General features: G+C 44.6%; 1 protein-coding gene across 5 annotated transcripts in view; it reads left to right on the top strand.

The window, feature by feature from the left end:
* Positions 1-22,030, top strand: part of MYO1C (myosin IC) — a 122,128-nt gene that overhangs the window by 57,206 nt on the left and 42,892 nt on the right. For all 5 annotated transcript variants that reach the window (XM_084650750.1, XM_084650751.1, XM_084650753.1 and 2 more), the window contains exons 3-14: positions 578-693; positions 3,384-3,582; positions 4,402-4,482; positions 6,579-6,758; positions 7,668-7,766; positions 8,008-8,121; positions 9,253-9,324; positions 9,608-9,727; positions 10,008-10,090; positions 10,861-10,966; positions 12,601-12,681; positions 21,367-21,458. In XM_084650750.1, coding sequence (XP_084506876.1) covers positions 578-693; positions 3,384-3,582; positions 4,402-4,482; positions 6,579-6,758; positions 7,668-7,766; positions 8,008-8,121; positions 9,253-9,324; positions 9,608-9,727; positions 10,008-10,090; positions 10,861-10,966; positions 12,601-12,681; positions 21,367-21,458 — 1,343 coding nt within the window. The remainder of the gene's footprint in view (positions 1-577; positions 694-3,383; positions 3,583-4,401; positions 4,483-6,578; positions 6,759-7,667; positions 7,767-8,007; positions 8,122-9,252; positions 9,325-9,607; positions 9,728-10,007; positions 10,091-10,860; positions 10,967-12,600; positions 12,682-21,366; positions 21,459-22,030) is intronic.

Here is a 22,030-nt window from a genome sequence, read left to right as displayed (position 1 = left end):
ACCAGCTCCCCTTTTATAGCCCATGATTCTGTTTCTCAGACCCGTTCTGTTTACTGACGTTGGCATATATAGGGCCTGATTTTCGGGTTGCTGAGCATCTGCAGCTCCAGTTAACTTCCGCTGGAATTCTGAGTGCCCGGCACCACTGAAAATCCAGCACATACTGTATTCTTCCGAATTCATAAAGCTATTCTGTTGTGGTCTTAACAAATGCAAGCTTAGTTCTGATCCCAAATATTGGAATGAGTAGTCAAAAATAACCCAGTACTGAAGCTGCATTGCTGGGATGTCCAGAAGCACTGAAGCAGTCACTAAAGGATGTAAGTGCAGAAATTTTCGGAAAAAGGGACACATCCAATATAAGTTCTGTAGCCCCACATTTACTGGCTGCAAGACTGATTGATTGTTTCTTCAGACTCCCAAGTCACTCTCTCTTCAAAGCTGGTAGCAGCATTCCAAGTGCCCTTGTTTCAGGCTGGCCTTGTAAAAATATCTGGGATTCCAGAGTAATTCTGAAGGCTCTTGTAGAAATAGATGCTAGCCTTCATGTAATGCTTTTCCTTTCGGCTCTTTTCAGACTTACATTGGCTCAGTTCTGGTGTCAGTAAATCCATACAAGGATCTGGAAATCTACAGCAAACAACACATGGAGCGATACCGTGGTGTCAGTTTCTATGAAGTCTCTCCTCACCTGTGAGTGGCCTGTGGGTAAACAATACGGTTTGTGCTATTCCCACCTGGCTGGTTTAATACTGATCTACAGAAAGCAAACATACAAGACTTTTTTTCCCTTCCATCTTCCCAAACAGAGTACTGGAGTGGGGGCAAAAGGGACCTTTAGAAAGGCTGGCTGTTTTATTCCTGCTTCTCTTTCCAAAGAGAGTGAAAAGAAAAGGAGTACTTGTGGCACCTTAGAGACTAACTAAGGTGCCACAAGTACTCCTTTTCTTTTTGCGAATACAGACTAACACGGCTGTTGCTCTGAAACCTGTCGAAGAGAGTGAGTTGCCTTTGAGAGTGTTGTTTGGAAAGGGAGTTAATTCCTTCCTGGCCAAGTGATTTGAGACTCAGAGGAATCTGAGCTGCTGATCCAGCCTAGGCAGGACCAGAGACCTCATTGTTCCAGGGTTATTCAGTGTGCAGATGATCTGGTTCTAAGTTTCCCTTGCTGCTAAGCAGCTTATTCAGTTTATGACTAATCTGAGGGAAAGGGGGTGTGTGTGTGTGTGATTTTTTTTTTCCTACCTCCTCTGTCACTGCTTGACCAATATTAATCTGGTATTTCCCTTGTTGCTAAGATACCATGAGCCCATTGGAACAAAGAATGTATTTATTTACATGGCCTGGTGAACGTTCCCAATTTCCTATTTAAAATAAAAGATTTTTGAAGCTTGAGAGAGAGAGAGAGAGAGAGAGGACACAGCTGAGTGAGCCTAGCTGACCAAATTGCTCGCTGAGCCAGGGCCCAATCCTGAGATACCTCTTGAAGACTCTTTCTTCCAAAGACCTTTGAAGGGACAGGGAGAACTATTTGGGCTGTTTCCTGTTGTTGGCAGGTGACTCAACAGTGCAAGTGAGATGGGAATATGTTACAAACATGATGAGGTGATGCTAGAAACATGATTGCTTGGGAAAATCCAGAATCCTGTCTATACGTACTATAACAAAGTTCCTCCTCTACCTTGGTGGGTCCTGCGCTCATTGGTGGATTTGCTCGCCTCAGAGGTTCATGGCAGCCCTCAGTTTGTCCACTTTCGTGACTCAAATGTGCCGGTCACTCAGTTAGCCTCATCACTGGCCAGCATGGGGAAAAGGAAGAAGAACAATCCCCGCAGTCTCTGCTGATCCATCTAGTGGATCGGGAAACAGGCCAGAGACCTTTCCCTCTGGTGGAACCCACAGTGCAGGTCAGCTCCTCCAGTATTAAGTAGGGAGCTGGGGGGATGGAGGGATGGGGGGAACCCGGGCCTGCCCTCTACTCTGGGTTTCAGCCCAGGGCCCTGTGGATGGCAGCTGTCTACAGTGGCTCCTGTAACAACTGCGTGACAGCTACAACTCCCTGGGCTACTTCCCCATGGCCTCCTCCCAACACCTTCTTTATTCTGACCACAGGACCTTCCTCCTGATGTCTGATTATGCTTGTACTTCTCAGTCTTCTAGTAGTACACCTTTTCACTCTCAGCTTCTTGCTCCCAGCTCCTCGCATGCACACCACAAACTGAAGTGAGCTCCTTTTTTTAAACCCAGGTGCTCTGATTAGCCTGCCTGTCTTAATTGATGCTGGCAGCTTCTTGATTGGCTGCAGGTGTTCTAATCAGCCTGTCTCCCTTAATTGTTTTCAGAAAGTTCCTGATTGTTCTGGAACCTTCCCTGTTACCTTACCCAGGGAAAAGGGACCTACTTAACCTGGGGCTAATATATCTGCCTTGTATCACTCTCCTGTAGCCATCTGGCCTGACGTGTCACAATACATTAATTAGAATGTAAAATTTTGGGGACAAGGGCTGTTTATCTGTTTGCAGTGTACAACACTGAGGATTCTATCAGCACTAAACAAATCCTTTTAAGTATTGGAGCGTTACCCAGTTCTGCTTCTATTCAGTTATACATTGTACCAGGGAAGATGTGCCCTGCAAAGTATTCCTCTTTCAAACAGTCCAAGAAAAAAAAGTTCTCACCCTCATTGCAACCAGTCAATGAGAAATTGTAACTGTACAGCTCAGTAAATCCGAAGTGCAAGGACTGCCAATACTATCCTGATACAGGAGACGGTATTTCCAGACTAGCTCCTTTAGGGGTATTATTGCTGCACAGAAAATAATTTGAATATTTTTAAATGTTATGGGAAACAGACTCATTTTAAGCACTGGACTGTGTGCTGTTTCATCGATTACTGTTAGCAACAATTCAGACTATTTTTCTGAGCCTTTTTTTTAAAAATGGGCTTTATAAAATGAAAACAATTCTACCTTGCTATACAAATATCAAAATACCCTAAAGCTAGTGGGAACACTTGAGTCAGATTATCTGTGGAGTTTGTAGTACCTAGTCATTGAAAAGAAAAAAGGTTTATCTCAATGGACTTGAAATGCTGGCTTATGCTCAAATAAATTGGTTAGTCTCTAGGGTGCCACAAGTACTCCTTTTTCCGAATACAGACTAACACGGCTGCTACTCTGAAACCTGGCATATGTCTGTGATAATCAGGGTCCAGGCACCCCAAAGAGAGAAAGATTTTGCACCGTTAGAATATTGGGGCTGGAGTTGGCATTTCTTCTGGTTGTGATTGTGACGGTGTGGAAACTCTAAAAGCCTAACTGAGGATTCTCTGCCTTTCATGTTTGTGAAAGCAGACTTAATTTCCAATTGTCATTGTTCCTTAGTTATGCTATTGCTGACAACTCATACCGTTCCCTGCGCATTGAGAGGAAGGATCAGTGTATCCTGATATCTGGGGAGAGTGGAGCTGGAAAAACTGAAGCCACCAAGAAAATCCTTCAGTACTATGCAGTGACATGTCCAGCCAGTGACCAAGTTGAAACAGTGAAAGATCGCCTCCTACAGTCCAATCCGGTCTTAGAGGTAATTTGAAGTCCAGGATATGAAACTTGGCATTGTGTAGGCAACTCAGTCTTTGATTTACAACAGATATGTATTTGATGCTGCATTTTTCTGGTGTTATAGTGACCTCTAGTGTCCAGTTCTGTACAATCCTTACAGTTCCATTTACTGTTTCCACCACCCATTCAAAACAATGTTCTGGGTGTGGGCCTGTGGGAGGGAGAAGTTTGGCCAGCTTGGACAAGGCTGGGAGGTCTGTGACCATTGTGTGCAGGCTAATGAGTTCCTATTAAGTCATACTGGTGATGGGGGAAGATGCAAGACTTCTTCGGGTGACGCATTTTCCTAACAGGGAGTGGAATTAGGATAAATCTTTGCAAGGAGGAGAGGAGTGGTTTAACAGGCCCATGCAAGGTAATAACTTTATATTTGCAGTATGCGTACAGCTCAAACAATCAGAACTCAGGTAGCTGCTTACTTTCTTCTTAGGCTATATCTACTCTAGAGAGCTTACAGTGGTACAGCTACCCCATTGTAAGATCTCTCATGTAGCCGCTCTATGCCAATGGGAGAGAGCGCTCCTGTCAACATAATTAAACCACCCCCAAAGAGCGGCAGTAGCATGTTGGCAGGAAAAGCTGTCCCGCTGACATGGTGCTGTGCACACTACCACTTATGCTGGCAAAACATATGTCACTCAGGGGTAGACAAACCTGTGTCTGTAGGCCAGTACATAAGCCACTGGCAGGTTTGTGAAAAATATTTTAAAATGCCCTGTTTTATGGTTTCCTTGTTTTTGAAGACTGTTTACTTCTTTTATCTGTTATCTTTTTAATTCAGGCATTTGGAAATGCAAAAACCCTTCGGAATGATAACTCCAGCCGATTTGGGAAATACATGGATGTGCAGTTTGATTACAAGGTGAAAATCTGTTTTATATACCTCATTGTAGTCTTGCTTGGATGCCCAAGCACATAGATATTGAGATCTGCATCAACAGTTCAGGTATAGTAAAAACCCTACCTGCCTCTTGTGAATGAAGTCTACTGTTTCAGAAAAGTTTGGGTACAAAGAGTTGTTCAGATTTATAATTGTGTGTGTGTATGTGTGTATATAGATAGATAGATAGATAGATACACACACTTCATTGTGAAGCAGCTAGAATTGCTACAGGCACAGCATGCCTGACACAAACACGAAAGTTAAGAAAGTGAAAAGTCAAGCCAAAAGGTACAGAGACTCTGTTCTTCCGCCCACAAGCACTCACCTTACCATTACCACAAGTACTGTGCACCACAGATGATTCACGACGACCATAACACTGCGCTGTTTTCATCCTGGTTCACAAACACCTTTCCCAACCCTAGTGATTGTGGATGTGTAGTGCAGTAGTTGGTTGTGCTGAGGGGAGGGTAGTTTAATAAAGGGTTGTGTGCACAATGGTTATTAAAGGAGGTGATGAAAGGCTCGTATCCCTAAGGGGGGAAGAGTTAAGGTTGCAGTGTATGGTTGTAGTGGCAGTGGTAAGGTATTTACTGTTAGGGAGTTGAACTTCTCCTTCCCTTGCCTTTGTGGGTTTGTTTCAATTATGTGGTGTGTGCAGCAACCCTCATAGCTTCTAGCGAATTTTTGTGTATGTATTAATGCCATGGAGTTTTTTAAAGTTTAATTGGGGGTGGGTATTATTGGCGGAGAGGAGAGAGAGGAAGATCTGTGGAGGTAGAAGTGTGTTTGCAGTGTTGTTGTAGTTGTGGTGATCCCGGGATATTAGAGAAACAAGGTAGAAGTGTGGCAGGAGAATATTTTATCCGCCAGCAGCTGAGCGTGAACCGTTCTCTGTTGTAGGGTAAACTCTGAGAGAAAAGTGTAGCTCATTATGTGGAAGGTTTGGTGTGCTATCTATCGGTTTTGTGCGTGTCCAGCTCCCATCAACAACTAATCCTACTTGTAGGCACAGCTCACAAACTTTCAGTTATAATGCAAATAATAGCTAAAAATGACCCTAATCTAAACATTTTAGAAAACCTTCCCATTACACCCTTTCTCTTCAGGGCCACCTCTCTACCAAACTATGAATAGCTAGTCAGTGTTTTGTAGGAAATATGTCAATAGTGAAAAGTAGGACTGCCCAGGCAAGATTTCAGCCAGGGCCCAAATTCAAAGTTTTCCTACCACAATAAGAGAAACCAAATCAAAACTACACAAAGTTCAAATGGCATAAAAATTAATCCAGTGAAAAATCTGACATCAGTTGGGCACCTACTTTTAGAGAAAAATAAGAATCTCTGCTCCATTTTAGCCCATATTAGAACACAGCATTAACTAAATCACCTCCATTTATATATATATATATAGATATATATATAAAAATATGGAGGATAATGGGGCCTTGGGGAGGGGGGGAGAATGTGGGAAAAAGAAATTAAAGACTATGAATATGCACAAAGGGACAGAATTAAGATTGCAGAGGCAACCTTAGTTTTCTGTATAGAATTATTGTATATAGCTTTATCTTGTGTATTTTGTTTGTTTCCTTTCTAAAGTAAATACCACAATGCCATGAGAATTAACATAGTGTAAAAACCTAGATAGACAGAAATCATCCTAATCTTTTAAATATCTCTCGACCCTGGACTCCATCCTTGTTTCTAATATAGCAGAAATGAAAAAGGACAAGAGAAGAGCAACAAAATTATTAGAGGCATGGATGGAATCCATGTCAAGAGACATATATAAGTTTTTTGTGATGGAGTGACCAGCAGTGAACACATTCAAGGTGAGCTGTAATATTGATCTGTGTAATGGTTTTATATTTTGAGTTTTATTCTCTAATACTTTGTGTTCGATCTACTCTTTGGAAGTCCAAGAGCTCAAACCCACACTGAGTATTTGTTAGTTTATGCTATTACATGACAAAGATTACTTCTACTTTTTGTGACCCATTATTCCAAACTCTTAGTCTTTGATATTCTGCCATCAAAGAAGCAGGATGTTTCAATTTATCTTCTTTGGTTTAGGGTGCACCTGTGGGGGGTCATATCCTGAACTACCTACTGGAGAAATCGCGGGTTGTCCATCAGAATCATGGAGAGAGGAACTTTCACATCTTCTACCAGCTGTTAGAGGGAGGGGAAGATGACCTACTGCGGCGTCTGGGCCTTGAGAAGAACCCCCAACAGTACCATTATCTAGTGAAGGTGTGAACAGGGTCCTGCAGTTTGCTAATTTCCTGGTTTGCATGTTCAGTAAAGGGAAAAACTATCCTTACGTGATAGACTTTGTTGGTGTTGAAGGAGAGATCAGAGTGTTGATCTGTAAGGAGAGAGTAACTTTCTGGGTGAAAGTTTAATAATGATGATCATTACCAACTATCCTGTATTATAGGATAGATGTGATTCTTAGTTTATTACTTCTCAGTATCTTTCCCTTACTTTCGACATTGGTGAGGCCTCATCTGGAGTACTGTGTCCAGTTTTGGGCCCCACACTACAAGAAGGATGTGGAAAAATTGGAGAGAGTGCAGCGAAGGGCAACAAAAATGATTAGGGGTCTGGAACACATGACTTATGAGGAGAGGCTGAGGGAACTGGGATTGTTTAGTCTACAGAAGAGAAGAATGGGGGGGGATTTGATAGCTGCTTTTAACTACCTGAAGGGTGGATCCAAAGAGGATGGATCTAGACTATTCTCAGTGATAGCAGATGACAGAACGAGGAGAAATGGTCTCAAGTTGCAGTGGGGGAGGTTTAGGTTGGATATTAGGAAAAACTTTTTCACTAGGAGGGTGGTGAAACACTGGAATGCGTTGCCTAGGGAGGTGGTGGAATCTCCTTCCTTAGAAGTTTTTAAGGTCAGGCTTGACAAAGCCCTGGCTGGGATGATTTAGTTGGGGATGGGTCCTGCTCTGGGCAGGGGGTTGGACTAAATGACCTCCAGAGGTCCCTTCCAACTCTGATATTCTATGATTCTATGACTTCACAGAGTTATAAAGATATTGGTGAGATGGCCCCTTCTGTAACAATTAACACAAGATAGAACTATGTGGGCTGTATGTACAATGCGTCAGGCTGCAAGGATTACTAAATCTCAGAATCTGTGTTTTTTAGGGTCAGTGTGCCAGGGTCAGTTCCATCAGTGATAAAAATGACTGGAAGGTTGTGCGAAGGGCCCTGTCCGTCATTAACTTCAACGACAATGAGGTAGAGGTAGGAAATGGCTTGAAGTACATCTGAGTTTTCTCCCCTTAGAGGTCTGTCCTGCTTCAGTTAGTTCTTTCTGCCAGGAGGCAGCCTTTGAATGAGTGCCCTGCAGAAAGCTAAATGTAAAAATGTCTCCTACTGATGGACATATAAAGAAACTCCCCTTTCTCCCCCCCATCCCACCTAAGATTTGATCCATATTTATTCCCATCTTCTTGACCATTATTTCTTCTTTCTCTTGTACTAGGATTTACTGAGCATTGTCGCTAGTGTGTTGCACCTGGGGAATGTGCAGTTTGCTGCCGATGAACAGGGCAATGCTCAGGTGACCACAGAGAACCAGATTAAATATCTGGCTAGGGTGAGTATAAACCCTTGGAGACATTCCCATATACCAGTGTAATTGGTTCTGTTGCTTTTGTATTACTCCAGGGTAAGATTTAGTAGTTATTAGATCTTGACACTATTAAAGGGTCACTTTTCTGTATGAAATAATTAAGGTGAGAGGTTAACAGGTTTAAAATTTTACCCAATTCCTGCACTCCATGAGGGCAAGAGCATTCCTCCCAGAGTCCCGCTTCCAAGCCATGTCGGCGATAATATCCCATGTAAGGGATCATCCCTTATTACTGCCCATACCTGTCTACAGTTGTTAGGTCATATGGTGGCCTGCAGCTATGTGGTTCGATGTGCCCGGCTCCATCTCCGGCTGTTGCAGGCATGGTTGGCATCAGTGTACATCCCCAACAGACATGACCTAGACTTGGTAGTCAAAGTGCCAAACCACGTTTGGGCATCTCTGGTGTCATGACTGGACCCTGTGTCGGTCTTGCAGGGAGTCCCTTTGTGGGCTTGTCCCCGTCACTGACTCTGATGACCAACACTTTGGACCTCAGATGGGGAGCCCACCTAGGGAATCTCAGTACTCAAGGCTGCTCGTTAGGGATTGACTGCTCCCTTCACATAAATGCCAAGGAGCTCAGGGCGGTTTGCCTGGCGTGCCAAGCTTTTCAGTCCCAATTGCAAGGCAAGGTGGTTCAAGGAACTGAGAGGGCATAGGGCCGACGGTGCCTTACATACCGATGCATGAGCGTAGCACTTCAGAGGGCGTCACAGCTGACCCTATGGATGCTGCTAAGGCACAAGTTTCTGACGACTGTGCACGTGAGTGCGCACGCACCTAGAATAGAATGGATAAGAGCAACACATATCAAAGAACAGTTATGAAACGTGGGTAACAGATTTTTTCTGTGCATTCTGCTGGAATGGTCCTGGTAAACCAGTAATGTCCAGTCACCTATCTTTCTGTTGAGTGCATGTGCCTACTAGAATGAGGAGTGAATCACTGTGTATCTCAGCAGTGGACAGGATGTGTTAATCAGTGAAGAGCGGGACTTCATTAGCTGTGGGGCTAAAGTTTCTGATGTCTCTAAAACAGATGTGAAATTAATAATACTTTCTCTAATTGAGTTTTCCTTTTGGTGGTTTGCAGCTCCTGGGAGTTGAGGGCTCTGTGCTCCGGGAAGCATTGATCCACAAGACGATCATAGCAAAAGGGGAAGAGGTGAGAACATGAACTGGTAAATTGGGAGACATCCAGAACTGAAGCTAACTAATATAGGCTGCTTTGTTATCAGGTTAAACAGTTCACCTTCCGGTTACAGATTTCTCTGAGAGGAAACTATCTCTACGTTTCTTGGTCTCATGTAACCTACTTGTGACTAGTAACCAGTACTGCTGGGAGATTGTGATGTGTGCACAGCTAGTTATTAGTATTGTGTTACGAAGACTGCATTGCTCAGTGGGCTGACTGTTCGAATTTGTCTTGTCTCTTCTTCCACATGCAGTTGGTCAGTCCTCTGAATTTGGAGCAGGCAGCCTATGCACGAGATGCTCTAGCCAAGGCAGTATATGGGCGCACCTTCTCCTGGCTAGTGAATAAGATTAATAAGTCTCTTGCCTACAAGGTAAATTTCTCTCTCACTTGCACTCCCATGATCATACTATAGACTGTGCTACTAAGTGGGTGGGAAGTGTGAGTTCAAACGGTTGAACTAGGAAGCAGGGAAGAGGTTCAGCTCAATACTGAACAATGATTTTCTGACTGCATTCCTCTCTCACTGAGAGGAGTGAGGACCAGACTCTAGAATTATATGGGAAGATAGCAGTGGAGGTTGGCAACTGCTTTTGAGCCTAATGATTAAAGCTACACCAAATGTGACAGAGTATTTTGTGTCTTTGTTACAGGAGGCAGAGTGCCCAGGCTGGAGGAGCGCAACAGTTCTGGGGCTGCTTGACATTTATGGATTTGAGGTTTTCCAGCACAATAGGTTTGTTTCACCTCAATGTCTTTGAACTTTGAATAACCTTGTTTCCTGTGATTTAATCCTGTTGTTTCATTTCCTTCCCTCAACATTAAAACATTAAAAAAGCCTGGCACTTTTTTAATAGGAGAGGTTTATGTAACATGAGATTAGGTCTCAGCTTCAGGAAATCAACAAAATACCTGATAGTAGTAGGCAAACGCCTTCTGAGCGAGAGGCCTATTTTTAACATCTCTAGATAGGGACCGCTGTGCCTAGCTGGGACCCTGCTAGAACTCAGCATTCACTACTGTTTATCATCTTAATTTTTCAAGGATGTGAAACTGATTTTTGCCCATCTTGGAGCCTGTCTACATGACAGCTGTAATCACACCAGCATGTAGTTGTGTGGTATGGGTTTCCTCCTCCTAACACATTTTTGTTGTAGTGTGAATGAGAGAACACAATATAGAATTATTTTATGGAATTTTATTGGAACCTGGAACCTAACTATGGCAGATATCCATTGTTGGACTTTTAGTGTAGATAGGCCTTTATTTATGTCTGCTGAACCCATGTTCCTCCTTGCTTACCTCTGATGGCTCTTTCTCTCTTCTGGGGCGAATCTGACTATTCATTGGTTCATCTCTTTAGAGCTCATATGAGTCTCTAGATCTCTTGCTTATCTCTCTCTTGATTTGTACCCAGATTATGCATGGTGCCTGACCAAAATGGTGCAGACTTTGTTTTATTGAAATACAGTGTGGGAGTGACTAATTCTTTCTGATTGTTTACAGCTTTGAGCAGTTTTGTATCAATTATTGTAATGAAAAACTGCAGCAGCTCTTCATAGAACTCACACTAAAATCAGAACAAGAGGAGTATGAGTCAGAAGGCATAGCGGTAAGAGCCAAGACCTCATTTTGTATTGTTTCCTCTGTAGCATGTCCTATTGGGAGAGGCCTGCTAATTAAAGGGAGCTGATAATAATTTACAGTATGTAAAGCAAGAATTTGGAAATAAATATTTATTTTCGCCTTATTTGTCTGTGTGTGATCCACAAGAACTGCTTCACACAAAAGGGGCTTCAAACTGGGCTCTGTTTTTGCACATGCAATCACCTGCTCACAGGTGATAGTATTTATTCAAGCAAAACCCATTCAGATTAGAACTAGACCTGTTCCAGCATTAGTGATTATCTTGTTCTGTAGTCCTGTGTCTATACAACGCATAAAAATCTTAATTCTGCTCTCAGCTAAGGAAAGTTATCTTGTAGCTTGCTGGGTTAGAAGCTGTGTGTTTGGCACTGAAAGTCCTGCAGTTTTGCTCACAGCTATTGCATTTGTAACTTGGAGGCGATCAAACATCAGAATTAATCCATGAATTCTTGTCCTGTCAAGAATGCCACATGACATTGTGGCCCTTTGACATTTTGCTGCCAGAAAATGTAGATCCTATCAATTTATTTATGGAAAATTGTTCTGTGTTCTTCTTGCTGAAGCCTTGCTTCAGCAAAACCCAAACTCCTGCCTTTCAGCCTTCCAAGCAAGGCTTGTAGGAAGGGCAGAATGGTGATTGAGTTGCGTTTGATCTTTTATGAGCTACTGTTGGGATCCATGCAGTTATATAATTAAGAAATAGCAGAAGCGTCTGTGGTGGATTCTCTGCTTACTTACTGTCTGGAGATTGTGAGCAGGTACCTGGTACTGGCTACAAAGCACTCAGATGCTACACTGATGGGTTCTACAGAAGAACCCAGATAGATAGGAGAATAAGGATGCTGTAAGACAGCCCTTTAGAAATTTCTCTGCTCCTCCCTGACCTGTTTGTTACTATCACCAACTAAATATATTTTGTGAGTAGCCTGGTTCCCAGTTTCTGAAGAGGTTCTTTCTCTTGAATCCTGCGTTCAGAATTTGGAGACCTTTTTCAGAGCAGCAACCACAGAGATCGGCTGCTATTTGTTAGGGAGACTACCTCTCACAAATCTGAATGAAAGATGAGAAACTGTGACAACAGGACTCAGTGATGACCTGGAACAAAGATAAATATTTCATTTGAGGGGGTTTGGTTTCAGGAATAGTCAGTCTTTTTGTGTGGCATATGCATAGCAGGAACAAGAACCCCAGGTCTATATTAGTTGAGTTCCATAATATAAGGTTTTATATTTCTAGTTGCAACTGCCTAGTGTATTTGAGTCAGACTTATTCTAGAGAGGGAGGCTGTCCGCTACAGCCATATTTCAGAATAGAGAGCTTGGTTGCATAGGTTTCCCCTTTCCTTTTGACTGTGATGGGACAAAGATGTTCACCCTCTCTCTGGCAAAACAAACAAACAAAACAGATCAGAAAAATAAATGTATATTTAAGAAAGAAATGTACCGGTATCTTTCATACTTGACATGTGGGCCTCAGGAAGACTGTTTTAAATATTTTCTATCCTCTGAAATACACTGATCACTGAGACTATTTCCTTCCAGTGCAGAATCAAGATCTTTAACCTGTCTTTAATTGTGTGTGTCTCTTTGTGAATGGCAGTGGGAACCTGTCCAGTATTTCAATAACAAAATCATTTGTGATCTGGTGGAAGAGAAATTCAAAGGCATAATTTCTATTTTGGTGAGTTGACAAACCTGTATTTATTTTTAATTGAAGATATTTAGGAGCATAATGGGAAGTGACTAGTCATAGGTGAAAAGGAAGTGGAGGCTGGTGTACAGGTTGTTTGTGGGAGTGTGAGGATTGCAGAGGGAGGTAGAGAAGTGAGTAGAGCCTAGTGTTGGGTATGAACCATGTGTGGTAGACCCAGAGGCTAACCGTCTTCCATGCATGTTTTTGCATTTGCTGGCATTTCTAACCACACAATACTGTTCATTAAGAGCTTTACACTGAATAAGATAGAAGCTTCTTTTTAAGCAAAACTGTTTTAACTTGTATTTTTATTGGGGTATATCTATAATGCCATACAATGCATATGCACAAATAAATTTCCCATTAACCACATCTGAGAGTATAGAAGAAGCAAGAACCTCCCAAGAAAAACAGAAAACAAATGCCTGAATACACCAAAGTTTCCCCCCGGGCCCTTTAAACTGGCTGACTAAGAATGTCCTGTGTTGCGGGGAAGGGGGATTCTGAGCAGAGCGCCTATAGTCAAGAGAACTTTTTTTTGCAAAAGATTTTAATTAGGGCTATTGATTAATTGCAGCTACCTCATGTGATTGATTAAAAAAAAAAAATCATGATTAACAAAATTAATTGTAATTAATCACACTGTTAAATAATGGAATACCAATTGAAATTTATTAAATATTTTTGGATGTTTTTCTGCATTTTCAAATATATTGATTTCTAGTGCAACACAGAATAGAAAGTGTAAAATGCTCACTTTATATTATTATTTTTATTACAAATCTTTGCACTGTAAAAATGATAAAATAAATACTATTTTTCAATTCACCTCATACAAGTACTATAGTGCAACCTCTTTATCATGAATGTAACTTACAAATGTAGATTTTTTTGTATAACTCCACTCAAAAACAAAACAATGTAAAACTTTAGAGTCTACAAGTCCACTCAGTTCTACTTCTTGTTCAGCCAATTGCTAAGACAAACAAGTTTGTTTACATTTACAGAAGATACTGCTGCCTGCTTCTTATTTACAATGTCACCTGAAAGTGAGAACAGGCATTTGCATGGCACTTTTGTAGTGAGCGTTGCAAGTTATTTACGTGCCAGATATGCTAAACATTCATATGCCCCTTCATGCTTTGGCCACCATTCCAGAGGACATACTTCCATGCTGATGATGCTCGTTAAAAAAATTATGCATTAATTAAGTTTGTGACTGAACTCCTTGGGGGAGAATTGTAGTGATGTGAGATTTCTAAAAATAGCGACAGCACTTGACCCAAGGTGTAAGAATCTGAAGTGCGGTCCAAAATCTAAGAGGGACGTGGTGTGGAGCATGCTCTCAGAAGTCTTAAAAGAACAATATTCTGATGTAGAAACTACAGAATCCGAACCACCAAAAAAGAAAATCAACCTTCTGCTGGTGGCGTCTGACTCAGATGATGAAAATGAACATGCGTCGGTCCATACTGCTTTGGATTGTTATCGAGCAGAACCAATCATTAGCATGGATGCATGTCCTCTGGAATGGTGGTTGAAGCATGAAGAGACATATGAAACTTTAGTGCATCTGGCACAGAAATATCTAGCGACCCCGGCTACAACAGTGCCAGGCGAATGCCTGTTCTCACTTTCAGTTGACATTGTAAACAGGAAGCAGGTAGCATTATTGTGACGAAGTGGGACTGTTCTTAATGTTTCCTCTGAATAGTGTGGGGGTGCCTCAGTTTCCTCTAGGCAGTTCTTAAGTATCTAGGGGGTGGGGTAAGGGTGTATGATCATTGCAGAGCCCTAGAGGGCAGGTGTGTGCAGGAGTCTGGACACAGAGAATGGCCGACACCCTGTCTCCTGGCCACTGATGGCCTGGGCCCTTCCCCCCCCCCCACTCGCAAGGTGAGAGCTGAAGGGTTGGAGAACAAAGGAATCAGGTGACCACCTGGCCCGGGAAAGGAACAAAGCCCAGAGGAGGAGGGGCTGGAGGGGGTTTTCAGTTTGGGGCTGGCTGGGACATGGAGTGAAGGGCAGACGTGGTTGTCTGGCTCACTGCCCCCCAAAATGGACCCAGCTGAGGGGTCCCGTTCTCTGCACCTGCAAGCTCTGTGTTAGACCATGTTCCTGTCGTCTAATAAACCTTCTGTTTTACTGGCTGGCTGAGAGTCACGTCTGACTGCGAAGTTGGGGTGCAGGACCCTCTGGCTTCCCCAGGAGCCCCACCTGAGTGGACTCACTGGGGGGAAGCGCACGGAGGGGCAGAGGATGCTGAATGCTCTGAGGTCAGACCCAGGAAGGTGGAAGCTGGGTGAGCTGAGTGTCCTGAAGACAGGCTGCTCACAGAAAGGCGACTGCCCCAGAGTCCTGACTGGCTTCATGGGGAGCAGTTCCAGAGCATCGCCCAGGGACTCCGTGACAACTGGTGGCAGCAGTGGGATGTACTGCACGCCGTGGATGGTGCTTCCTGCAGTAAGTGACTGGGGAGCAGTAACACGAAGGGGGATTGCCGAGGACCAGGCCTGCTGAAGGCTCGGAGAGGAGCGGTTTCGGGGGGCGGTTAACCCCTGGGAGTGTGTGACCAGCGAGAAGGACTGTGCAGTAACCGGGTTCCCCTGGGGATTGCAGTGAGCAGTCCAAGGGGCAGAGGAGTCTGCAGCTCAACCCTGGCAAAGAGGTGGTGACCTCGAGAAGGGCTGGCACACTAGGGGTTCTCCCTGGAAACCGTGGGGAGCTGAGAACACACGGGCCTGTGAGTCCACAACAACTTGGGAGGAGCGGAGTGACAGCCTGACACCGTCTCCTGAAGAAGGACATTGTAACCCTGTGCAAAGAGAGAGGGTTGAGCGTTGGAAAGTTCACCAAAGCAGAGTTAATCGTGCAGCTGGAGGAGGATGACCGCTCTAAGGAACAGATTCCTGACCCCAACTGGGGCTATAGCAGGATCAGGGAGCAGCTGGAGCGGGAGCCAGGCATTGCCAAGACTCCTGTCCCCGACCAGACGGGGGTCTTCACGATCGGGTTCCCCATCGGGGGATCGAGACGGACGGGATTGGAGCTGAGTCTGAGAGAGCAAGAGGACCGTGGGAGACAGCGAGAGCCCGAGAAAGAGCTGCAGAAGCAGCAGCAGGATGAACTGGCGGTGGGGGAGTGGAGAGGCCTAGGGGACCTCCCCGGGGTGAGTGGGGATAGACCCCGGGGGGCCAGTTCCGCAGGGAACCTCGAGACTAAATTGCTGCCCCTGGTTAAGGAGGGGGGGATGTGGATGCCACCTCACTGCCTTTGAGCAGGCTGGAGATTTGAACCAGGGGGACCCTGCGGAAAAGCCCCGGTGTCTAGCTCCCTTGCTGGGTCCTAAGGCCACAGACTCCGTCAGCCAGATGGTTGGGGATGTGGACAGGCTCCCACTCCTGACCCCAACCTATATGTCTGTGTGGAGTTTCCTGGGGCCAGGCCCCTTGGACCTCCAGTGGGAGCAGAAGGTGATGGTCAATGGGGAGACATTCTTGGGGTGGCCAAAGGGCATGGGCTGCATAAACCTTCCCACATGCGGCCTGCGAGTGCTATCGGCCACCCCTGACCTAAGGGAGGGCGTGAAACTGGAAGGGCCTGGTGTAACTCCTACCAAGGAATGGGAGAGATGCTGGGGCATCCATGGGAACGTTGGTGGCTTCGAACTTCCCCAGGTCACCGGATAAAGTGACCCCGCTCAGTTCGATCTCGAAGGGGGGAGAGATGTGACGAAGTGGGACTGTTCTTAATGTTTCCTCTGAATAGTGTGGGGGTGCCTCAGTTTCCTCTAGGCAGTTCTTAAGTATCTAGGGGGTGGGGTAAGGGTGTATGATCATTGCAGAGCCCTAGAGGGCAGGTGTGTGCAGGAGTCTGGACACAGAGAATGGCCGACACCCTGTCTCCTGGCCACTGATGGCCTGGGCCCTTCCCCCCCCCCCCACTCGCAAGGTGAGAGCTGAAGGGTTGGAGAACAAAGGAATCAGGTGACCACCTGGCCCGGGAAAGGAACAAAGCCCAGAGGAGGAGAGGCTGGAGGGGGTTTTCAGTTTGGGGCTGGCTGGGACATGGAGTGAAGGGCAGACGTGGTTGTCTGGCTCACTGCCCCCCAAAATGGACCCAGCTGAGGGGTCCCGTTCTCTGCACCTGCAAGCTCTGTGTTAGACCATGTTCCTGTCGTCTAATAAACCTTCTGTTTTACTGGCTGGCTGAGAGTCACGTCTGACTGCGAAGTTGGGGTGCAGGACCCTCTGGCTTCCCCAGGAGCCCCACCTGAGTGGACTCACTGGGGGGAAGTGCACGGAGGGGCAGAGGATGCTGAATGCTCTGAGGTCAGACCCAGGAAGGTGGAAGCTGGGTGGGCTGAGTGTCCTGAAGACAGGCTGCTCACAGAAAGGCGACTGCCCCAGAGTCCTGACTGGCTTCATGGGGAGCAGTTCCAGAGCATCGCCCAGGGACTCCGTGACAATTATCTCCTGCAAATGTAAATAAACTTGTTTGTCTGAGCAACTGGCTGAACAAGAAGTAGGACTGAGAGGACTTCAGGCTGTAAAATTTTACATTGTTTTGGTTTTGAGTACACTTTTTTTGTACAGAATTCTACATTTGTAAGTTCAACTTTAATGATAAAGAGATTGCACTACAGTACTTAGGTGAATTGAAAAATACTATTTCTTTGGTTTCTTTTTTACAGTGCAAATATTTGTAATAAAAATAAATATAAAGTGAGCACCGTACACTTCGTATTCTGTGTTGTAATTGAAATCAATTTATTTGAAAATGTAGAGAACATCCAAAAATATTTAAATAAATGGTATTCTATTGTTGTTTAACAGCGTGATTAATCGCAATTTTTTTTATCATGATTAATTTTTTTAATTGCTTGACAGACCTATTTTTAATTTTGCTATTCCGACTCTCAGGTTGTAAAAATAATACAGCCATAGTGGTGTGTGAATGCTGTTCAGAAGAAGCAGAGTGAGTGACCACCAAAGTAGCCACCTGATCTTTGATCTCCTGCTCCCAGCAGCAGTGAGAGAGAGCAGCCACTGTGGCAGCTTAACTAAGTGGCAAAATGGATTTGCCTGGCTCCGCTCCCGAAACCTAGCTGCTGTTCCTTCTGTGAAGATGGGAGAGGAATTCTCCCACTGAAGTGACTGGGATGGGAGAGGGGAGCCAAGGAAACGCAGGCTACAACATTGCTCAGCTCCTGCTACAGGTTCGAGTGATTGTCCTCATGGGTTCCATTCTTGGTGCACGTGTGTCCCATGAATGCAAGATTGGATTCTTTTGGTCAGCAGTATCCACTTGGGCAGTACCTGCACTCTAGATGTCCTGGACTGTCCTCCCTCCCGGTCCAAAGGCATAAAGGGCAGAGCAGGCACAACTATTCCTCAGTTCCTTTTTACCGCTTGTGGCAATGAGACAGAATCTCTGCAGTGTCCACTTCCCTATTCACTGTGCTGGTATTAGTTAGCAACTTTAGTGGTTGGCTAGTTCATATAGTTATTGCCTGTTGGCTAATACTTTATATATAATTTTTCTTAGATAAGTTTCAGTGTAGGTAGACCTATACCACCCCTCCCCTCCTCCCCCCCACAAAGATGCTAGCAATATGGCAGAAGCTAAATCATCAGGGTTCAAAACCTGCCTCTCATTAAGTTTCAGTGCTGCATAACAACTGGTATTCCCAGTTCCTGCTCAGCCTAGGAGAGGGACATACCCCCAAGCAATATTCCATATGTTGGTTTTTCTCTAAGCACAATCGGCATGCTAGAGAAGCCCACCAGAAGTAGTTCCTCCTCAAGAGTTCAAAACACGCTTTCTCAGACACTGAGACGTAGGTCAAAACCAGTCTATGGTCCTCTGATCAGTTCCTCTCCATTAGTGGCCTTGTGAGCTAAGATTCCACCCTGAGCTCTTGGGTCACATCTATTAAGAGACCCCAGTCATCCATCTCCATTCTGGCATCAGTCTTCTGACGGGAAGGAACGATGGGAGAAAGGATGCACCAAGGTCCCCTTCTCAGATGCCTGGCAAGTCAAGATACAAGCATCATCAGACTTCTGACTCATCTCAGGCTCAACCTCCTAAGGGCCAAAAGTCTGAAAAGGTCCTGTGAAATGCCCCAGTACAGACTACTAAGAGAGCCCCAGTTGCACCCACCATATCTGCAGACTGTTTTTTCTCTCAATACCCAGAGCCTTGGGAACTGCTCACCTCAGAACCGTGTTCTTCAGTACCCAGCAATACTTGCTGTCTTGGTACCCAAAGCATACAGAGTACAGAGAGACTTTTGGGCCTGACACTACAGCTGCCTCTCCTAGAGAGGCTGAGGATGGTGATATCTAAGCCACCAACTACTGCACTGTTGGTACAGCAAGTCAGGGAGGTATCTCCAGTACCAACTTCTCCCTTTATATGCAGGACACTCTGGATAGAATGGTCACTTGCTTTCTCCTCATCCCCATCTAGACACATCTCCCACACACTCGCCTTCCCCCCTGGGGTACCATATTGGGAACCAGGAAGGCACGCGAGGGAGGATTCTACAAAGGAAAGTAGGAGAATACCTGGACTCATAGGAAACATTTATCTTGGTACCCTCCTGTGTGTCTCCCACCTCAGTACTTATATCCCTACCAACACTGTCTCTACTGGACACACTTGGGTGTACAGCCATATTCGTGTAAGCCTGCATCATCTGCCCCTTCCAGGGTTAGACCTCCCCTCTTCAAAGACACAATATGGACCATCCCAGTCAGGCCAACTAGTGAAGCCCCAGGTCCTGGAAAGAAAGGAGGAGGAGGAAAATTATGAGGAACAACCACCCCACAAGGGGAAGAACAACTTGTTCCTGCTGTGATCTCATCCTCCCCCGATGAGGCAGTAAGCCTCTCTATGTCTTCCTTAGTGGATGATCTTAAATTATTCCAAGAGCTCATTAAACACATGGCAGAGATAGTGGATATACCACTAGAAGTAATGCAGCCAAATTCCCATGAGATCCTGGATATTTCGCACCCTTCCTTGCCAAACAGGCTCCCCATGCCAATTAATGAAAGACCACTGGAGCTGACATAGGACCTATGGCATACACCAGCCTTGATGCTAGTGACATCCAAGCGAGCAGAAGGAAGGTACCATGTTCCTTCCAAGGGATTTGAATACTTTTATTCCCTCCCAGTACTACATTTGCTTGTAGTGGCTGCTGTCAAGGAAAGGTCAAAAATAACAAATACCTCCTAGAGCCGGACCCAAAGAAACTAGACCTTATCTCGTGCAAGGTTTATTCATTAGTCAGCCACCAGATGTGTGTGTGGCTAATTATCAGGCTCTCCTCTCCATTGGAGCTGGGATAAGCTGTCTCCATTTCTGGACAAGGTACCACAGGACCATTGAGAGGAGCTGAGAGCCATCATGACTGAGGGGCATTGGATAGCCCACACTTCCCTATAGGCTGCACTGGATATGTCTGACACCACGGTGTGTACTGTGGCTATATTGGTGACAATGAGGTGGTCTCCCTGGCTCCAGTCCTAGGAAATCCCCAGGGAGGAACAAATAACAACCAAGGACCTTTACTTTGAAGGCAGTGAACTTCTTAATTCTAAAATTAAGACCCTCTTTTTTTTTTTTTTTTTTTTTAAGAAGACCCCCAGGGACAATGTGTGTTCACTGGGTCTGCATTTTTCCATCCCCCAAAAAGGAAGGAAACAAAACAGCAGGCTTGCTTCAGGTAGCATCCTTGTACTGGTATTTTCAATTCTAGAGAACTTCTGAGTTGCCTTAGTGTCCTCTACTAGTTCAGTGGCATCATCCTGTACTGCAAACTTGTGAAGCAACTACCAGGGCTTTGCTGCAGATATATTCTCTAAACACTATAAATAATGTACTCATGCCAGTTAAGCAGAGCTCAGTAGGAGCATTTTGCAGGCTGTTGTTGGATGCTAAACCCCCTCCTGTATTGCTGTTCTGAATGCAAAGCAACCAGCCAACTAGTGATAGGTAGGTTAGTGGCAGTTGAGGATAAGTAGATCTTGCTTTATCTATTTATAAAAAACAAAAACATGTAAATGTGTATAGAAACTGTATATATTTAACTGTTTTCCTCTTCTCCCTTTGGAGGTCACTTGTATTCTTAGGTTGTCAGCAATTGAAGCAGGAAATGTCTTTTTGTGTATTTTTACAAGCAAAATGGGGCACTTATTACAGTTATGGGCACTGCTGTAATACTAGCTCTAAATAATAATGTTATAAATTCTTGCTTAACTGGCACAGAAAACTGAAGGGCAAACCTGATCAGTTTCTTTCTTTGAGACCTCCTAAACCAGTCTAAATTCCTTTCTTTTTTAGAATCAATTCTGTACATAGATTAGAGTTACAGAGCTTGATCTGACTTCATTTTATGGTCAGATTTTAATTGTTCTGCTCTTGAAAACTCAACTGAACTGTGGGAGCAGGCAAGTTCTTCGTACATAGGGAGACCACCTCTCACCAAAAGTCAAACCGTACTTGTCTTCTTCTGCTGGCCGGAAAGAATCTAAAAGCCTAACTAGTCTCCAGGAAGAAAAAAATTCTCCTTTTCAACCCAGCAGTTGTTTATTATGTGAGTGAATTAGGCAGCCTCTCTAGTACAAGTATTGCTGTGTTTGCTGATTCCTCTCTCTATAGGATGAGGAGTGTCTGAGACCTGGGGATGCCACAGATATGACATTTTTGGAGAAGCTAGAGGAAACGGTGAAGAATCATCCTCATTTTCTCACGTGAGTGTTCAAGTAGCTGTTGCTAGTTTTGTCTTTGTGAGGAGGGACACAATACAGAATAAAGCTAATGGGTTTTAAATATACCCAGTCTCTGCTGTACCTGTTAGTGTATTTGTATTACAGTAGCATGCAGAGGTCCCAGTCATAGTGGGCCCCCATTGTGCTGGGAAGTGCAAAAAAGCAAAAGATACTTGCTGTCCCAAAGAGCTTAGATTCTAAGGCTAGGTCTACACTACAGCCAGTATCGAAGCTCTGAGATCAATCCACCGGTGATTGATTCAGTGGGTCTAGTGAAGACCCACCAAATCAACAGCAGATCACTCTCCAGTTGACCTCTGTACTCTACCCCCGACAAGAAAAGTAAGGTAAGTCGACGGGAGAGTTTCTGCTGTCAACCCCCTGCGGTGTAGACCCCATGGTAACTTGACATAAGATATGTTGACTCCAGCTACGTTATTCACATAGCTGGCATTGCATAGCATAGGTCGACTTATCGCAGTAGTGTAGACATAGCCTCTGTTAACACAACAGAATAAGTGAGTATAACTAACAAAAATGAAGCTAAAAAGAGA

Source organism: Lepidochelys olivacea (genome assembly GCF_965140295.1).
Source record: "Lepidochelys olivacea isolate rLepOli2 genome assembly, chromosome: 17".
Classification (NCBI taxonomy): domain Eukaryota; kingdom Metazoa; phylum Chordata; order Testudines; family Cheloniidae; genus Lepidochelys; species Lepidochelys olivacea.
The sequence above is the reverse complement of the archived record's forward strand: the minus strand, read 5'-3'. Positions and strand labels throughout refer to the sequence as shown.